This window comes from Lonchura striata, chromosome 6 (assembly GCF_046129695.1).
Source record: "Lonchura striata isolate bLonStr1 chromosome 6, bLonStr1.mat, whole genome shotgun sequence".
Lineage (NCBI taxonomy): Eukaryota > Metazoa > Chordata > Aves > Passeriformes > Estrildidae > Lonchura > Lonchura striata.
Genome location: NC_134608.1, coordinates 46192682 through 46213536, shown reverse-complemented (window position 1 = coordinate 46213536; position 20855 = coordinate 46192682). Strand labels below are relative to the sequence as shown.

Sequence of the window (20855 nt, the reverse complement as noted above, 5' to 3'; positions counted from 1 at the left end):
CTGTGGATATAGATGAGGGCTTGAACTCATGTCAAATTTCCAACTTCCCTGTCCGGAAAGGGACCAGCCTCAAACCCATCTGTGCACCCATACCGCAAATGAATCTTCTTCATCCAGAAGATCTTGTCTGAGCTTTAAACATACTGTGTAATGTCAAGACACAGACTTTTCTTGGCCACAGGGTTCAGGCTGAAGAGCAAACAGCAGTAAAACCATTACCCATTTCAGCAGTAGCAGCTGTACTAAAGCAGACTCTAGAGACCTTGACAAGGACAAGTATCACTGTCCTATGTGCATGGGGCATGAACAGGCCTTAGGCAGCCTAAATACATCAACTGGACAATTACCTACATTCTACAGGTTGTAAAGTTTAAAAAAAAATTAAATTATGGAATAGGCACCTTACCATAAGATCTTCTATAGAAATGAATCAGGGGAGTTCTCCCTTCTTCATTTCTTAATATTCTTTAGATTCTGCATAACATCATTAGCATCAAATCCAAGAAAAAACAAAGTCAGAAAGAAGAGAGGAGATTCTGCAAATATGTGTTGTTGAAGGATTTTTTAGGTAATATTCAGGGACAGGTATTTCCACCTATGTGGACACCTAACATGGAAGACAAGTAATTCTACTCTAGTATAAGATGTCAATGCTAGAACAGTAACAGCTTAATTGGAATAGTTTATTCTGCAGTATCTGCTCTGATCTACCTTGCTCTAGAAACAAAGTTTCAGTAGTGCTAATCCATCTTTAACAGAAAAGTGTCTCTGCCCTTTGTCTTTCTGGAGAAGAAAATATTGGCTGAGAATGCAACTGGTTTTTACTACAGGAGCTGTAATTCTCTGCTGTTGCAACTCTGAGTCATTTGAAGAAAACATTCTAAAAGAAACCTCATCCTGCAGTACTTTAGGCACCCAGAACACACCTCCCATATAAGCCTTCTCAAACTTTATTACTACTTCACTTCTCCCTCCTGACACTATTCCTACTAGAAGGCTGTCCCAGAACCCCACAGATATGCCTAAAATTCTTCTTGCTTTTAGCCCACTTTCATGTAAGGGCATTTGACATAAGTTTGTTTTTGTGCCAGTATCTTCCTTTAGCTTAAATAATGCTTCTCTCCCTAGTAACTACCTCTAATGAATATGCAGATAACCAGTACAACCTTTCTTAGGCATTATCTATGTACATTAACTGAAGCTCTTTTAGGCCACACTATTCAGACAGACTCTTTCAAATGCTGATCATCTTAGTATTCATTTTTTGTCTGATTTCAGCTTTCATAAATATGGGTGGTCAGAAATACCAACACCAGAAACTGGAATCAACTTTTAGTGAAAAGCTTATGTTTAATGAAATAAAAACACAAATTATTTTATGTTACAACATGTTTAGTAAAACAGGGCCAGTAAATGAGTGGTCAAGGATGTCCCACTAACTGCATTTGAGGCTATGTAACATATTGTGAATGTGAACAATATTCCACTAAGAAATAGTAAAGTCTTGTTCCCATAAATGAATCATATACATAGAAAGGTAATGCCTGCTTCTTAAGGCTGGAAAGGGCCAGCAACAATAATTCTGAGTACCATCCCCTCCATTAATCTTCTCAGGCTCCAACACTGAAGCAAATGATGACAGTCAAACGTGAATGCTGGTTCTGTTTTTGTTGATCATTTTAACAGATGGACTGGGGAAGGTGTGGGTGTGCTGTGAAATGGCAATTACTGCAGAGAGGGAAATGCAGTTGGATGAAAAAGAAAAGAGATACAAATCAAAAAAAGAGGAACAAAGCAGAGAGGGGAAGTGAAAAATGAAAGAAAAAAATTATAGTAACCTTACATTTCACTGTATTTTTCTGCTGAATTCACTAGTGAGGTATTGAGCAAATGATCAGTAATGGTAACAGCTACATCTGTACTTATTGTACCCAAGCTGCAATTTTGCTCACATCTTTGTATAAATATTGAATTGATTCAAGTGAGATATTTTCTAGGAATAGAGACTTCCAAATAAACCCATATTTATACCCTTTTTCATAGGACACAGTTAAAATAGAATTCAGCTCTCTCCTCAGAATGAACTCTATATTCCCAGCTCCTGTGCAGTAAACAAAGAGCTCCCTTCTCCCTGGCAGTCAAAGCAAGCAGCTCACTAACAGCACAGGAGTGTGACAGCAGCAGGGACAGCAAACCCAGAGACCCTCAAATAATGAAAAAAAGACTGCAGCAAATAACAAAGAGCCAACCTTTATTCCTCCCAGCTCTCAGCTCTTTAATATGTATTATTTCAAATACTTATTCATAATTCAATGGTTAGTGCTTGCCAATAACTACCTGTTCTGGGGTTTTTTCCCTCCCTAAGGCAAAGTATTTAGGGTCTGTCTCTGCCCTGTGGAAAAAATTCAGAACAATCTGAAGAAGGATCTAGCACTTGATTATCTGCTCCTTAACATACTTAGACCATTGGCACTTTTTTGAGAAAAAAAACCCAACAAAACAAGAGAGAAGCTGGTATGTTTACATAAAGGAAAGGAATCTAAGCTTGAGAGGGACTTTGTGACTTTCTTGGCCATGAAGAACAGCTGTCTCATCTCTCAGAATATTGCTTTAACAACTGCAGTGTTCTTTCTGTGAATATACTTGTGAAAATGTTATACCTTTCTTTAAAAATCTGTTTAAAAAAGGTCTTTTAAGGTGTGTAATTTTTTTTTCTTCAATCAGTGCTATTTATGTACTGCAAAATGTGATGGCTACTGGGCTTGCAAAAGTAGGGATACTAGAAATAACCTGAAGAACTTTTCCCCTATGTCACCAAATACAGCATGACCTGGATTGGTCATGAATGAAAGAAAAATCCAGATGCCAGGTAATATTGTAAGGAGTTGTGAAGGGAGTTTCAGTTAACTTCTCAGCAGAGGTGTCTGCATCCCAAAAGCACCATCACAGCTGGCACAGACTGTTGTTACCAATCTCAGCAGAGAGGCCAACCAGTGATCTGAGAGTTTATTTATAAATATTTTAGCAGACTGAAGAACCAGGAGGAGTTTTAAATTTACATTTCTTTATACATACTCCCACTCAGAATCTGTGAACTTAGTAAATCTGTATAAAATCATCACCAAGGGCTGACAATAGGATTTACAGGGGCAATGTACCCACAGAAGCACACGCCTCCACTGACAAGCAGGCAATCTTACTTTCCAAAATTATTTTAATTGCCGATGTTTTTTAATTCCCTAAAACATTAACACAATGTTAGTGAAGGATACAATCACTACACAGTCCTCACTCTTGCAGGGTCTCTGTTGTAGTGATGGGATGTATCCTAGATGTAGACTCAATGCTGAATGCCAGGAGCTCAACACTGTGGGACTGACAGTGCTCAGGACCACAGGGCACAGGATGAAAGAGCAGACTGGCATACACTTGCTCTGAGGATAATGCAGAGTAAATGCAGGATAGAATACAATGCAGCTTATGTGCATTGAAGTGAGAAGCCAACACTTCTGTCAGAAATGTAAGAAAACCACACTCTGTTTAATGGCAAAGCTTCAAATATCAGTCCTAACACCTGTGACCTTCAAACAGTTACACCACACCCCCAGCAAACTGCTACATCAGACAGAAGATTCAGAAAACTCAGGTGGACTGCAAAAATGTGTGAATAGGCCAGTAGATCTGTAATGAACTATGAGGGATTTCTCCTAAATGCCCAGTGTTACATATGAAAGGGAATCATGAGGTTACAGGAAAAACACAAAAGCAATCTGTCCTCATGACTCGAAAGAAATGGTAACTAACTTCTTCTCAAAGACTCCACCAACTCCACTCCTTCTTTGCTCAGGAGGAAACACATAGGAATGCTACTAAATCACCAAGTTACCTTAGCTGCTCAACCATTCCTGCAACAAGGCGAGAAATGAAGCCTTGCTCACTATGCCTCCTTACCGTGAGACGTTTCGAGGCATCCACTTCAATCATCCCCCGCAAAAGGTTCTGACAGTCGGGGGGGATAAAATGGGGCATGTGGAACACTCCACGCTTCACCTTCTCCAGCAGTTGCCGCAAGTTGTCGTCATCGAACGGCAGCGCACCCTGCAGGGATGGGACAGAGCAGTCAATGGGAGAGAAGTGGAGATGGCCAAAGGAGAAAAGCTAGGATAAACACAGTGAGAGAATGGAAAAGAGGAGTCAGCTCATTATGAGTTTTTCTAATGAGTGAAAAAACCTTTTTATCCATTGAAAAGAAACAATTTCTTAGTGCTACTGTATTTCTTCTAACATAGGAAACAAAACTGAGGACATTATTTTTTTAAACTAGACCTTTAATTAGAAAACGACTACCAGTATAAAGTAAAATACAAAATATGAAATTGCCTTTCCAGGCAAATTCACCAAAGATGCATGGATTCACTTAAATTCAGCTCAAGCTTTTGATCTGCTGGTATTCCTCCTGGGCATACTTTCACAGCAGCAATGTTTATCGTCTCCTTATTTTTAATCTTCCTGAGACACATTTATTGCAGACATTGAAAAGGAGGTGAACAGCTTTTGAGGGACTTTCAGTAAAGAACATGCTCTTTCTGATGGAGCATTAAAATGACACAGCTGAAAGAAACCCCAACCAACATTAGCCTTTGGAAGCAGCAGACATTCTACCTGTTTAATATACTCCATCCAGTTCCCATGCTGTGGTCAGGTCATCAGTTCCTATTGCTTCCCTACTGTAGCTCACTTACATGAATGGCTTGAAGTTTTTTTAGCTGAAACTACATTTTGAATAGATCATCAGCTTGCTACAAAAAGCAGTAAAAGACCTATCCTTGCTGCAAGGACAAAAAGGAAAAAGAGAAGTTGAAATCTTTAGGATAACTCTACTGACTGAGGCTGATACCTTTTTATAGCAAGTCTGTACCTTCCTAGATATTCTCACTTTCTTCTTTCACTGCCTAATTCTAGTAGGTGCTGAGCTTCCTTGATTTCCAGGACGGTTTGTGGGAAGCTGCAAGCTGTCAGCTGCTGTGATAATGAAGTTTTAAGTTGTCAGCTCTGGCACTGCTCTTACTACAGTGAGTAGTGCATCTGTATAAGCAATCCTGTGTCTATGGTTTAGGGAGAACAACAGGTCCATTTACAGCAGCCTCAGGAAGCCACCTGATGGCAGCCACAACTGGGCACTGCTTACTGGTGTTTGTTCATTCAAGTGGCCTTGAAGGCAGAGCCTGTCCCTGCTTTCAGTAACCAACCTCTGGAGGTACCTGTGCTTTTCCTATCCATTCCAGACTTAAAGGAAAATCAATTCTGATAGTTCAGTACTTTGGCTAATGCAATTTAAGCCCTGATGAAGTCAGAAAGGACACTGTGTGGCATTTCCTGAAGGTAACAACTACATCTCTTTTATTTCTACCATCTGCTATCATATCTTGATAGTTTTTGCAGGTTTCATCCTGACATAATTTAACTGGGGAGCTCTGCACTCTCCACCAATAATAGACTTATTTCAATAATTTTTCAGGCTCATGTGTGTATGTAGGAACAGACAAAGATGCAGCAACAGATACCCAAGCTTGAAAGAGAATCCCCCTGAAAATGAAAAGCCTGCTCAACAAATCCTAACCATTCTCTTTTCTGTACTTACAAGTTCAAGAAGTTATATAAAGAGCTCATTATACACTTCTATCAGCTATGAAAATAACTGCTCACTAAGAGATGACCACGTGCTACCTAGTGTGACAGTTAAAATTCTTCCAATGCAACATCAAGATAAAAAAAAATAAAATTTCAAAAATGTCAGTGAATTGTAATGACTAAAAAGAAAAGAGTAAGACTGGTTAAGGGGAATTAAAGCATCATTAAAAAGAATCAACATATCTTTTGATACAAAAAAACCTCTAAAATTTAAAAATATTTAAACAAAAATAATATCCACAATTTATCTCATTTGACACTGCACAAGTGCTTTTCTCAAAAGAAAACATTTAAGTGAAGCAATTAGGTTTACTGATAAATGTACAAAAAAAATCAAAATTTTATTTCAGGCTTGTTATTTTTATAATTATAGAGGATCAGATGAACTATTACAGGTATGAAGCACTTAACATGCACATAAAACATATACTCATATAGAGTATTCTACCTGCACATGGTATATGCTTGTATTAGCATAAACTATATTTTCCTACATTATACTATGGAAATTGATAACAAATGTCAAGCCTATCTGCCTTCAGCTGGACACCCATGTGTTGGATGTTTATGAGTATTATAATAGAACTTCATTTCAGAATAAATTCCACAGAGAATTGAAACTCTGATCAAAAGAAGGATAAGTTAGAAGATAGCACATTTTGAACACTTAAAATATTACTGAGCCAGATGGAAACTAATTTAAACTTTGTACTACTGGCTCAGTTTTATATTCCCATGTGTACCAAATTAAAATGGAGCTCACTGCTTGCATGAAACAAAGATGAGGTTCTCAAGTCTTTCCTTGAAAAAATACTGCAGTTAATGTATGCATATACCTGCTGAAGCACATACATACATACAACAGAAATAAGTGAGCACATCCCAAACCCTGCCATATCTTGATTCCGTAAAGGACAATGTGTTTGACACTCTCTGTATCCTGAAGTTTCAACTCTACACATTCTTACCCATCAAAAAATGTGGTGCAACATCGCAACACAACAAAGAGCATTTATGGAGACAAGTTTTTGATGCCTGTCTGTGCTCTCCTGTGCAGGGCAACAGCATTTCAAAGAAGCAGTGAAATATTCCTCATGCTTTTCCTTTGGGGCTGATGTAGAAATAAGAGGAAAGGATGCCACTGAGAGATACAAAAATAGAGGACTAAAAAAAACCATCCGTACATGATGTCAATAGAATGCCATTAAATACAGCAGCACTTTCAGATTTTTCTTTTCTTTTTAAAGGCTAGTGCAAGGAAGATGACTCACCACTAGCAACGCAAATAAAATGACTCCGCAGCTCCAGACGTCTGCTTTCCTTCCATCATATTTTTCTCCCTGCGCAGCAATGACACAGAGGTTCAAAAGACCGATTGCTAGTAAATGAATTAATTATCCTTGAGGAATGAGAGGGGAGAATGGGAAACCCCATGTATCAATTCAGCTACCTGCTTCCCAAGTTGGCCTTCCCAACTAGGAGGAAGCCATGACACAGCTGGCTAACTGAATTTTTGTGAATATCAGCTTGCAGTCTTATCTGGGATATGTGAGGAAAGGCTCAGAAGTGGGAGCAGGACAGGAATGGTTGACAACCCATAAATTATCAGATCTGGAATTTAAACAGAGTAACAGGTGCATTAAGGACATCAAGAAGGTGTGTTTCCCTGTCCTGGTTCTTCAGGGACCTTGTCACCAGCCACGTTATTTGCAAACTCATAGTGCCATCTGGACAGTCTCTCCTGTGTGCTTCCTGCTTAACTTTACAGTAAAGACATGCAATAGACATACAGTAGAGAGGACAATCTTGGGCACTGAAATCTTGGATACTTATTTTCAGAGGACAAAGGGAAAGCAGGGGGGAAGAATATTGCTTAGTGGAAACCAATATCACTGACTGTCAATCCCAGCTTTTCTACAGAGGTGACAGCTACATCAGAGACAGGAAATCTGAGGGGACTATGTCCCTTGGGTCAAAAGATCAAATTAAGCCAGGCTCCTGTACTTCTGTCGGAACACATGGTGCAAAGGTACTGTGAGAACAACATGCAATTATTTCCCAATGTGGCTTGATTCAGGCCTGAGCCAAACAAACAAAATTCTTTTTAGGTTTCTTGTATCCTTTTCTTTCCCTCTGCCTTGGGCAGATTCCTTGTACAGAGGATCTATCTGTGTACTTGCAATGAGGGACACTTCAAACAAGGTATTTTTGTACACTAATATTAACCAACTTACCCGGATGACTTCAGGACAAGCATAATGTGGTGATCTGAAAGACAAAATACAGTCAAATGAGTATGTAACACCTGGTATTTATGGTTATGTGCATGTCCATTTTGTTTAGCAGAATGATGATAGACTTGCTTATACAGAATACAAGTGTGCAAACCAGCACGTTTTTCCTTATCTCAACAAGAACATATTTCTGACAAGCTTAAAAAATGGTCAGGACCTAGCATAATTTAAAACTCTACGGCCCTGCTATGAATTTCTTCAAAGCAAGGAATGAAGGGAAGACGACGCATATTCTGTGAGTATAAAATTCCAGCTCTCTAATCCCACCCTTTAACTTGGCTTTGTATCTAATTAAAAGGAAGACCCACACTGCAAAGCCTTTTACAGGAAAAAAGACAGATGCATCCCTAAACCATGTCTGGTATCTTTTCTGCTAAGATGACTCTCATTTACATTAGTGGTCACAAAAGCTGCCAATACATGATTGCAACTTGCCTTTTAAAATTTTTTTTTCTTTAAAAAAAAAAACTGATGGACAGTAGCACTATTACCTGGTGAGTTAATATATTCTTTTCACATCCTTCTACCCATATATCTCTTGTTTGATTCCTGGCTGAGGAGAGTTAATTACTTCAACTTGCCAGGTAATAATTTTAATTCCTAAAGATTATAGCCATGGCTATTTATTTTATAGCCTTCATTAAAGTAACTTGACAAGTAAAAGGGATGCAAACTGTCTGAAACCCGTGTGCAAATCATGCTATTGTTTATACTGACACCTCCCAGCAGTCCCTGAGCCTGTCTTCATTTGTGCATGTGTTTCTTGTGACAAATGCAATCATGGCTGGGCAATACCTGTCTCACAAAGTAATGAGCAAACCAGAAGCACAGCGAGGTTAGCTTTGTGTGAGGATGCTATATTAATGCCCAGTGAGACAGCCCATTAATTGAATTTCCATACACACAACACTTATCTTGTGGCAAAATATCATCCCATGGGCACAGAATGCCCTGATTTGGTATCACAGCTTTTGGCAGAGCATGACAATAAACTCAGTGTATGCTTGGGAGTGCAGCTACCTTGACAGCAAAGCTTCTGTGAGGAGAGAGAAATGCAGTTGATCGCCCACAAGTTTCAGGAAAAGTGAAATTCAGTAACTTAATCCAATATTTAATACAACACCAACCCTGGGCCCATTTAAGAAACGGGCTATTCACAGGTATTCTAACCAGTCTGTTTGCTCAGTAGTGCCTTAGTTTAGACTACATTTTAAAAATTTTGGTTCAAGAGTCAAAACAGATAATGAGAGGCAGAGCCTCCCTAAGAGAGCTGGCTAGAGCTGCTCATTGGAAGACCAGAAAGAACAGTCTTGTGTCTAGTGGGTAGGACAGACTACCCAGGCCCTCTGTGTAGCTCTGTCACTGACATCCATGGAAACACGGACAAGGTTACTTAACATTTTTAAAAGCTGCAGCTGGCCTGTTTGAAAATGTGACCAGAACCTCACCATGAGTCTACTCTTCTGACTAAAGTAAGAGCAATGGCACTGCAGCTTTCATACACAAGAGAGAAAGTGAGGCTATAGTCAGAAATACAATAGCTTAATGTTATGTACATGTTCCCAAACTTCCAAAATATATTGTTTCCTGTGAATTTGCCTCTTTATAGCAAACCAAGACCTGCACTATGATTCGTGGATGACTATCTAAATTAATTTCTAACTCCCCATGTCTCAACTACATCTACTCTTTCCAAAACCCCAATGTCTAAGCCACAAAAAGTCATAACACTGGACTAACACATGATTTTGCAAGCTTTCAGAAGACAAATCATTCTTGAGAGAATGCTTGACTAGTGATGTCATCTTTTTCTCATATCTAACAGTGCTGTAGAGGGTACAGGCCACCCCTAAGGCACACACAAAGCATGAGTAAGGAGCAGCACCACAACTGGGACTGCAGCCCAGGCCTGACAAGTACAACTCGCACTAGTGCTGGACTGCTTAAACACAACACTGAAGGAGAGCAGTGTGGGAACTGTAGGGAACACAGTAATGCAAACTGGAATTTGGAAAAAAACACACATGGTAGCAAAAAGAGTGCAGGACTTACACAGATCAAGGATATTCACTCAGTTTAGTCACCTCAGAACAGAAAGGCCACTTCTAACATGTTCTGTACATCACATTAGATTTGGAAAATATATGGGGGGGGTGGTAAAAGAAGTGCAGACACATTCTAGGTAACTGTCAAGCTCTCATCACTTAGCATGTTTGAATTTCTCACTGTCGCATGTATTTTAGGTTCGGCAAGGTACAGCTGCCTCTCTGTGTGAGTCATGAACACACACAGTACATTCAATGCCTACTACAGGTGGTGCCTGTGGCTGACCTAGAAACTTCAGCCAGACTTCTCAAATCCTGCGTGCCATCCTGCATGGTTCAGCAATATCCTTCAGTATAACCCTTTTTGGATGGCAGTGGCACTGGAGTGGACTGGAAGAGTTAGTATCTCAATTTGCAGAGTGTTCCTGAATTTTTATTTGTATATTATGACTCCAACAAGGATTTTAGAACTGTTAATTGTGGATGCTGAGCAGGGCAACCACCTTGAAAGCTTCCTGTGCTAACATCCTTGAAAAGAATAATGTAAATGTTGTGAAGAACTCGAGATAGGTACATAGGTATTTATGTGTCCCACTAGCAAATGCCCTTGAAGTGTTTTCCTTTCTGAGGTCTGCTGAACTGCAGTGGAATGCACCATAGATCTTAAAAGGCACCAGTGAAATTCTGCAAAAGTCTAAGAGTCTGAGTGGAAAAAATGTTATAATAAATCCTTTGAACAAATTGGACTGATTTGATCATTCAACAGCTGCATTGCAACTGCCCAGAGAACATGGGTTTCTGGCGTTGCCATTCTGAATTCTTGCCAGCACACACTAGCTAGATATCTGCAGCATTATCTTGGCTAACAGCTTTAAAAGAGATCCTCCAGTCAGCCAGAATCCATAAAAACCTAATTTCCATTCTACCAATCACACTGCAACTTCAACTGCTGTAAAGACAAAACTCAAATTTAATCAAAAATCTATTTATCTTTCTACAGAGTCATGAATATTTCTTTGGCTCTTATCACTAATTATTCAATATAGATGTGTCAAGAGCAACATTCCCTGTCTCTTCCCCTAGGCCACTTCCTCATCATTCTGCTACATCTCTGTGTAGCAAAAGCCCCAGTCTGCCCTTGATAACAAATAAATATATCGTTCAGCAAGATCAAGAAAGAGCTGCTGCCTGCGGGTACCACTGCAAAAAAGCAGCGATGTTGGCAGTGCTTATTTCCAGGGTGATGGGGATTTTCCAAGGCTAGACTGCCCAGGGCAGGAAGGGCTCTCTGAATGGTCATTCACAGCTGTGACTCTAGGACATAATAATCTTAAGGATCTTAGGGGACCTTATGGCATTTATGTGGGATTTCAACCAGAGGAAATAAGATAAGAGCGCAATGGTGAAATCCAGGACTAGTTAAGTCAGGCATGCAGAAAGAAATGTATCTATCCTTGACGTATCTTTTCTGAATTTCATCTGAGAAACTAGAAAGGTAGTTCTTCATCTGTGCATATCAAGATATTGTGCAGCTGCAGTAGATCTGAGGCAACCAGGGCCATATCTTCAGTGCAGATGTGATGTGTCTGTGAGTTAGCTTTTTTTACGTGGGTCAGAGAGACCTGCACTGCATACACACAAATCCATTGGGCACATATGGTTTATCTGGGAACGCAAGGTAACTGCTTTGTTAGAGAAGTGGTTGGTTGATCAAGAAGGACAGGAAAAGCTGTTGTGATCCTACTCCCAATAAGACAAACCATGTGTTATACTGCCTGATGGGTTCCCAAGCCCCAATAAAGATAAGTGCCCATGCCTCAGTCCTTTGGTCCCATGCCTTAAGATAGTATTATTTGGGGAAGAAGAAAAGCTGGTTTGAGGGGCCATCCTTTAGGCCTCACAGACAGATGCAGAGTTTCTGCAGAGAGGGAGGAACAAGAAGTCTCCTTTCCTCTGTTTTTATTATTATTTTATTTTATGATTATATTTATTCTTCAAGGCATAAAGTTACCTTGATACAGGATGCTGTACAGCTGCAGAGAAATCCTCACACATCTGGCTCTTTTTGCTGTTGCTCAATTCTAGAGTCCTTCTTTCCTTTCTCTTAATCACTGCCTCCAAGCTGTCTTTCAGAGGCAGGAGTTACCCACTAGAGCAAAAGGCTGCCTCTGCTTTCCCCCCATGCTGGGTAGCAAAGGGTTGAGATGAAGGGGAAGATCAGAGGGGTAGCAAAATAGATAAAGGGAATTCAGGAGAAGGACACCAGCATTCTGAATGGAGAAAGTGACAGCCACAGATCACAGAGAAAAGAAAGGCAGGGAGACACTACGGAAAGGTTCCAGCAGCAGTGGGTAGTTAAGGCTGCAGTGAAGGCAGGAGCTGCAGGTAAGGCTGCAATTAGGGTAGTAGGTGTAGTTAAGGCTGAGTGCTATATTGCCATTAAAGCTTCAACTCAGTCATTTACCTTTGGATGAGAAAACTCAGCATCTAGCCCTCAGCCATCTTACAGCTGTTTATTCCTCAGGTGCAATTACATTTTTGGATAATCTGCAAATCAATTCATTAATTATCAATTTAAATTTTGAAATCATTGGACCTTTAAGAGGTTTTAATTTTAAAAAATAACCAGACCCTTGTATTAAAAAGGCATAAAGATTGCCAAATTAGGTACCCAAAAGTTAAGAACTGGCAAAACAAAAGGTTGAAAATGCTGCACTGTGTTTTGCATGTAAGTCAGGTGAATGTGTTACTGTGCTGAATGCCTCTTTTCTACTTGTGACTGAAGTTGGGAAGTAGCAATGTGAAGAAACTTCAGTGTCAATAACGATAAGCTTACAAGCATACAGCTGATTGACACATGGTAGAATCAAACTCTGTCCCTGCCAGAGAATCCTTCTGTGAAAGAAAATGAACATCTCAGTGCCTTAAACTGAGATGTTCACAGGTAATTATGAGTTGCATGTTCCCCAGTTTTCAGCATCACAGTGCTACACATCCAAGTTTCTTTTCCAGGATTTATAAGCATGTGGAGCAGCAATTGCAGTTGGTAGGCACTGTGCTCTCCCAGTAAAGCACTGTTATCAAGCACCAAGTATCCTGAGGTATTGGGCCCCAAGAGTATCCAACTGTACACTCAAAACTGGTTGACAATTTGGAGTTTTATTTTGTAGAATCTTGTGTCCTCATAAAAATGGAGATAACTAGATCAATGTGGCAAACAGAATATGAAAACAGTATAATTAATATTTGGAAACGTAAGACACAGTGATGAAATCCTACCTAGAATTCATAGCAAGGCTTGAATGCAGTGAGCAGAAGTTACAAATGGATCCATAAAATAAATGATGAAGAAACCCAAACATTAAATAGCTGTTTACTCACAAAAACACACCATCCAATCATCAAATGAGGCAAGATTTGTTGAAAAAAAACCTGTACAAGCTCATACTTAATGGGCATATCCTAATGTGCATAGGCTGAGTAAATGCTACACTGCCAAGCTGAAGAAAAGTACATCTTAAATTCTCAGGGATTGATTTTGCAGAATCCAAGCTCTTTAAACATACCTTGTGATGTATTATAGGTGATGCTGGTACCAATGGTCATTAATAACATTGTCTGGTATTTCCCTTTATAATCCTCAATTTAAGTTCCTTGTAACTTACTATCCATTTAACAACAATTTTCCTTGCTTTTTGTCTGTCTCAGACTGGTTTCATGTATTTATATGCATGCATACTGTATATGGGTTGAAGCATCTCCACTATCTAAGCCTAATTTTAAGTAAATTCTCTTTCATATAAAAAAGAGAAAAATTTCTAGTATCTTCCACTGCAAAGGGAAAACCTGAGCATTTATTCGCATTCTCTAGACATTATAATGTAGAAATACTGCATTTCACTAGAAAACTGAAATTTGCATTTACTAGCAGAAATTCTCTAGAGTATTAGGATCAAAATCTGACCTGCAGTGGCAACACTTCACAGAGTAATCTTTTTTATCTGAAACTCTAAACTGCTGTGGGTGGAGTTACCACATGGTGCCAAACTTAAAAACAGAGTGCAAAACAAATGAAGTAGATCTAGGACTGGCAGCAACTGACTCACACAACCAGATAACAGAAATTAGAGATGGAACCTGGTAAAAAAGAGAAAACAATCTGGGATTTGGGGACAAATATGGAGCAGAAATGAATGGGACAAGTCAGCTAAACTGTGGTACAAATCAGGAAGGAGATAGGAATGGAGTGCTGGAAATGGAAGCTCTTGATGAGATGGGGTAAAAAGTACTAATTCTGGCAATTCCAAGTTGAAGAGCTTAAGTTTGCAACCCTAAGAATGACTGCATAAGTTTTAGATATATGTACATGTTTATTATAAGGGGGAAAGAATATGTGCAGCATCATGTCATGTAATTAAAAGCAAGAAAGGGTGCTTGGACACTGAGGTGTATCTGCCCACCACAGGTCTGTTGATACACATGACTTGCTAAGATGGAGAACTGATGCAGAGAAGGGCAATGCATCTTGTCCCAGACCACCGTGAATGCCTTCAGCAGAGACAGAAATCAAGCTCAGATAACCTGGGTTTCAGACCTGAGGTTTAACCAAAAGGCACTCACTCTTCTTGCCTAGTGACAACCCAGGATGGATTGGACAACCTCTCCTATTCTGAAACACTGCAAGGCAGCACACCAGGAAGAATCACTGAGAAAGAGATGGGGAGTGTCTCTGCATGCCACTGCCTGGATGGGTAAAGAAGAAGAAGAGCTGAAGAGATCTAAAATAATAGAAGCAGAAGCCTATCACATCTTTCTCTTCCGTTCTTGTCTGCTGTTAGCTGACAGACCCTCTCTGCTTCTGAAGGAATGAAGAGAATCACTGTGAAATTCTAGAATTTCAAGGGCCATCTCTCCCTAATGCTGCCTTGCTGCACAATTTCTGCCATAAGCAGAATTAGTCCTGCAGAGCCTACACACAGCTCCTCTTCCCCTTAATGGTCTAAAAACACTAAAAAAACCTACAGCATATTCCTCTGCACTGTGCATATGCAGGATTCACACAATACACATTTCTATAATGGGGATTCATAACAATCAAGGCCGAACATTCCTTGACAATTGTCAATGACAAATTATGTCAGTGAAACAGCAAGTCCATCCTTGCCTCCTCCCACACAAACACATCTGGACAGAACTTTTATTGTGTCCTCCAGGTAGTCTGTCAGTGCTACAAGTGCTACAGAAAACCATGGATACAAGGAGTTTTCCCCAGAAAACAGTGAGCCTGATATATGTAATTACATCATACTTCAGGCTACATGAGGCTACTCTTCATCATGCCAGTTAAGACTCTGTGGTGACCTGAAGACTACCCAAACTTTGGACTAAACTTAGCAGTTGACTTGTGATAGCAAAGAATTTTTGACTGCAGTCTCCCCGCTTCGCTGAACTGACAAAGTTAGCTGTATCACACAGCTCAACCCCATCTGAGCCTCCCACTCTGACTGACAGAAATACCTGGAGACTCCCTGCATGACTATCAATGGAAATGTTACAGCTTCATCTCATTATCAGTGTTCACAGTATGGATAAAGCCATTCTTGAAATTAACTTACGGGTGCATGGAGGAGCATCTCATTAAAGCTCAGTATCTCAGCCATGATTCACTCTGTTTTGTTCCTTTGCATGCTGGCTGAAAGTACCAACTATATGGGTAGGTAAAACTGTTGCCTTGAAAAGCTCTGAGGTTGGTTACTGCATGTGCTCCAAGGGAAAAGGAGTCATAACTGGATTACCTTTCTCTGTGAGCAGTGCGGCATATTGTTATAGATTCCTTCCTTCCTTCACCCCCCAAACCAAAGAGATCACACGACACCAGTATCAGCCATGCTGGGCTGCATGCCAGGAGAATTAATGAAGTGGTGTAATAGCTCACATGGAGGTCTAGTGATTGGCAACACACTTAAAATGCATCTGCAAGGCAGGAGATCATAGCGTTGCTGCTGTGTTCTGTTTATTACAGGCACATCTCTTCCGTTCCATTGATTTCTTTATTAGTGCATTTTAAGGCCACAATGTGGGGGCTGGATCTGCTTCAAGCATGAAGGTTTGAATTCCAGCACAGCTTTTGGGAAGGAAGTCTCCCTTTGAGACTCCAGATCCGGATAATAGAGCCCAGTGCTAACAAGAACAGGAACCCTACTGAGAGGTTCCCAAGGAGTATGAAAAATCCTACAAGGCAATTGATGCTGGGTTGGTTTTTATACTTCCTCTTTTTTTTTTCTCATGGAAGGAAGGGGAACAATTTTCTCTACAGAGTGTAGAGGCTTTGTGGCAAGTGCAGGGAGGACTGCATTTCCTGATCTAGAGGGGAAGTTTGAAAGAAGGTGCAAGAAAGGAGATGTGCAGAATCACAGAATAGTTTGGATTGGAAGTGAACTTTAAAACTTAACTAATCCAATACCCCTGCAATGAGCAGGGATATATTCAACCAGATCAAGTTTCTCAGAGCCTCATCCAACCAGACCTTGAATGTTTCCAGGGATGGGGAATCTACCATCTCTCCGGGAAACCTGTTCAGTGCTTTACCACACTCAATGTAAAAAACTTCTTTCTTGTATCTAATCCACATTGACTCTTTTTTTAGCTTAAAACAATTATCCCATGTCCTGTCACAACAGGTCCTGCTATAAAGTCTGTCCTCATCTTTTTTATAAGTTCCCCTTTCAGTACTGAAAATTTGCAATAAGGTCTCATGGAGCCTTTTCTCTCCAGACTGAATAAGCCCAACTCTATCAGTCTGTCCTCAGGGGGAAGACGTTACAGCATTCCAACCACCTTCATGGCCTCCTCTGGACCCGGTCTAACAGGTTCATATCCTTCTTATGCTATGGATCCTCCAAAACTGGATGCAGTGTAGATCTCACTAGAGCAGAGCAGAGTACAGCAGAGTAGAGGGGCAGCATCCCCTCCCTCCTCTTGCTGGCCACACTGCTTTGGATGAAGCCCAGGACACGTTTGGCTTTCTGGGCTGTAAGTGCACATTTCTGGGTCACATCGAGCCTTTCATCCACCAATACCCCCAAGCCCTTCTCAGCAGCACTGCTCTGAATCCTTTAATCCCTCAGCCTGCATTGATGACACTGTCTCTCTACCCAAATACAAGGTCTTGTTGTTGACCTTGGCATCACAGCTCCTTGCTTTTCATCTGTTCTGCTAAGACCTCAGATCTTGACTTGACACAGACAGGAGAGAACTGGTGGGTCTCAATTTACTCACCCACCAGCATTCTATCATATCATGAACTTCAAATACTTTTGATATCCATTATTTATGACTTGGAAAGCAAAGGCTAGGACTGAGAGGCTGGTCTTTAGAGGGAACCACAATGCCTCCATGTCTACCCTGAACTGCCTTGGTCCAGAGAAGAAAAAAACCAAAAAAACCATGAACTGTAACCAGTTGAGGATGGACCTGGGCTGAAGTAATCAGAATCACACTACCAATGGCTAAGAAAAGTCAGTCTGCATGAGAGGAAGTAGAAATATGCTGGTACAATCTGGTTTCTGTGCTTGCTGTTAAAACAAATTAGCACAGCTAAAAGCTGCCGTACTGGTGCCAGGCTGCAGCAGCTCAATGCAGCTGCTGCCCTTGCTACAGCTCAGTGCCACAGCCCCTGCACAGTCACCTTGGCACTGGGAACTGGGGAGCATGGTCTACTGGTGCCTGAAGGCAACTGAATTTGCATGGAAAGTCTTTAGACTGCCCCTGCAATATTCCTCCAGGCAGGCTTCTTTGTACCTGCCTTCATGCCCTGCCAGTCATTGCAAAGGATCCTGCTTCCTCCTGTCACTCCTGCATGGGAGCTGACAGAAGCAGTGTGGAGCATGAATACGAACAGCTGCATGCAAGCAGACAGCCTACACAGGACATGCAAATTCCATTTAAAACATTTTTCTACCCTTTAATATTTTTTCAAAGCTTCTTCTTAAAACAGTCAGCCACTGCTTTCAGTTCCCAAAAATCATATGGCCAGTAAATGCAAACACACCAGCATACACAGATGAATCCAAACCTGAAAGCCTTGATTTTTATATCTGTAGGTGACACCTGCAGTGGACTGCTTTTCACTGTAAGGCACTAAATTCCCCTTCTTTCAGCTTCCTTCTATACAATGTGCATCATATAAATTTATTGTCTTGCTGGAAAACACCAGTGCAGTGTGTAGGACAGCAGGTCTTTACAGAAACCCTTTCTTATAGACAACTTCTATGTCTGGAATCTGTCCCTCATTTTTGTAATATGCTTTGAGACACTTACCCACAACTGGTTTCTAACAAGCTGTCCCCAACCTGCAACGATGCCATCCCGAAGTCTGCTATCCGGATGTTGTTCTTTTCATCCAGCAGTAGGTTTTCTGGTTTTAAGTCCCTGTGGCTGTAAAGAAAGGGTCAAAATGTAAATTAAATTATCCATAACAGCTTTCCCACTCCATGACTTGTTTTTTATTTAGAATAGCACCCAACCTGTTTTACTTTAATTAATTTATTTTGTTTTCCTGTTCCAGGCAGGAGAACACACATATCCAAGATCCAATCCTTGCAGTATTCTAGACCATATCCCAGATGCCCTCTCCTGATGAATGCAAGGCCTGCAGTGTCCTGACAGGAAAGAAACATCTCCGACTTCCAGTGAAACCAACACGAGGGAGAAACTGAAGGAAATAGAAGGAGGAGAATTTCAGCCTGGATTTAGGGCTGGGATACTCTATCATATGAGAGCTCCTTAAGGTAGGAAGCAACACCATCAGTATATTCTATCAACAACAGGAAACAAAATGAGTGATATAAAGAGTAAAAACCTTCTTGATGTAATGTCACAGCAAAAAGCTCCAATTAGGAGTTGTTTATGCAGGCATAAGACTTTGAAATAATTTTGGGTAATTAGCTCTGATGGAGAAATCCCTTCAACCCAGCAGTGTTTTAACTGAGGGTGTCAGCAGTGGGAAAGAGAGAGAGGATTCCCTCCTTTCCATCAAAGTTTGATTCTTTTATTATCTATCAACATGGCAAGAGCCAGGCAGCCATGACCTTCATGATGGCAACTCCTGCTCCACATCATATATTGACAAGTATATGAATTTCCACTGCTCACAGCCAAAACCACTGTGCACCCATGTCTACATCTAAGTACTCGGGAGATTCTGTACTACTATAACATTCACTTGATTTTATATACAAAGACAAAAAATCTTGCAGAAAATGGCAGAAAATTCATCAAAAATGATGAATGTGCCTTTTTTTTTCTTTTTTATTTTAAGCTCTTGGAAAGTCACAGAGATGAGAGAAGCACTTCAGACAGACCAAAGAAAAAACTCTTTTCTTGGTTTTGCTTATGAGTAGGCAAAAATACTCTGATAATAAAAGGTCTAAATAGCAGCACCCAAACAGGCGGGACTGACAGCTTCTGTGGATAGGCAGAACACAAATTTGTGGGAAGTGGACATACAACAACACTGAATGTCAGGCAAACCCACTCACAAAAACTTAGAACTAAAAGCAGTTCCTCTGACCATAAACTGAACTCAGCAAAAGAACCAGATGTCAGAATAGTCAAGTGACACCAATCATGGAAGGCAGGCTTATCTTTGTGCCATTTCCTCTTCACTTTTTAAAATGTTCCTCTAACACTCCTCAGGCATGTCAGTGTAATTCTACCCCTACAAAAATGAAAAGGTGAACAGTCTCTTTCCTCTCAGAGCAACATGAGTAGCATGACAAGGACTTGGAAATTAGATCCTCTGATCTGAAGAGAAGAGGAATGATCAGTTAGAGACAACTTGTAAATAATGCAGGTAAATTCTATGTAAAACCAGAGCACACAGTAATAGGATACCAGGGGACTATAACAATTATTTCCAAAGGAAACTCCCAACAAAACAGCACACATTCAAAGCAGTTACTGGTCATTCACCCTACTGAGACCTATGATTTGTTCTCTCCTGCTTTTTAAAATTTAGTCTCCAATCTTGCATAAATATGATGAACCCTTCATGTTACAATGGCCTTGTTAACAATGAGAAAACAAGCTTGTGAATAATAATAATTGTGATTCAGATTTGTGCACATTTTAATCTGAAAATGCAAAAGGTGCTTTATCCAATCTGTATTTCTCATACAAATTCAAGGTTTGAGATAACAGACACAGAAGACTTATTAGCTCCGTAATAACCATCAAGATAGTAATAACTAGTTGACAAAAAAAGCAGGAGATGAGTGACAAGGAAAGGTTCCAAAGGCAGTGAATGACCAGTTAATGGCCAGGAAAAGAATCCCTGAATGTCATTATCAAGGACAGCAGTCCCAGGCAAAGGCAAGATCATCAACACCTGCCAAAGTTTAACATACTCCAGCTCCAGCAGTGAAATGGAGTGAAGAGCCCATGGTTCTAAGGCAAGTGAGGAAAGCTGGATGCTAATGAGACAGTAGTGTGTGATTTCATCCTTCCTCCAGCAGACATTCTGGACAGTTCTCATCTTACAACTGCTTTCATTAATGAGAAAACCTTATCCAGCTGTGGAGGTGTGCTGCAGCTCCCCTGTCTGAGTGCTTGGGGGCAGGTAACAGCTCCTGTAGAATGAGTGCTGCTTGTTTGATGCTATGAAACAAGAAATCTCCCCACAGCTCAAGCTGAGTGTGTGTCCTGCTGTGCAGGGTTTTTCAGCAGCTATAGTCATCTTTCAGTCTTGGCAACTGCTCCTGGCTGACTGCTGAACACATACATGGTACAGAAATTGAGGGTGCTGCTGCCTGTGCCTGTTCCTCTG

General features: G+C 40.5%; 1 protein-coding gene across 12 annotated transcripts in view; it reads right to left on the bottom strand.

The window, feature by feature from the left end:
* Positions 1–20855, bottom strand: part of BRSK2 (BR serine/threonine kinase 2) — a 298090-nt gene that overhangs the window by 61050 nt on the left and 216185 nt on the right. For all 12 annotated transcript variants that reach the window (XM_077784246.1, XM_077784247.1, XM_077784248.1 and 9 more), the window contains exons 5-8: positions 18350–18466; positions 7926–7959; positions 6963–7031; positions 3952–4098 (exon numbers count right to left, since the gene is read on the bottom strand). In XM_077784246.1, coding sequence (XP_077640372.1) covers positions 3952–4098; positions 6963–7031; positions 7926–7959; positions 18350–18466 — 367 coding nt within the window. The remainder of the gene's footprint in view (positions 1–3951; positions 4099–6962; positions 7032–7925; positions 7960–18349; positions 18467–20855) is intronic.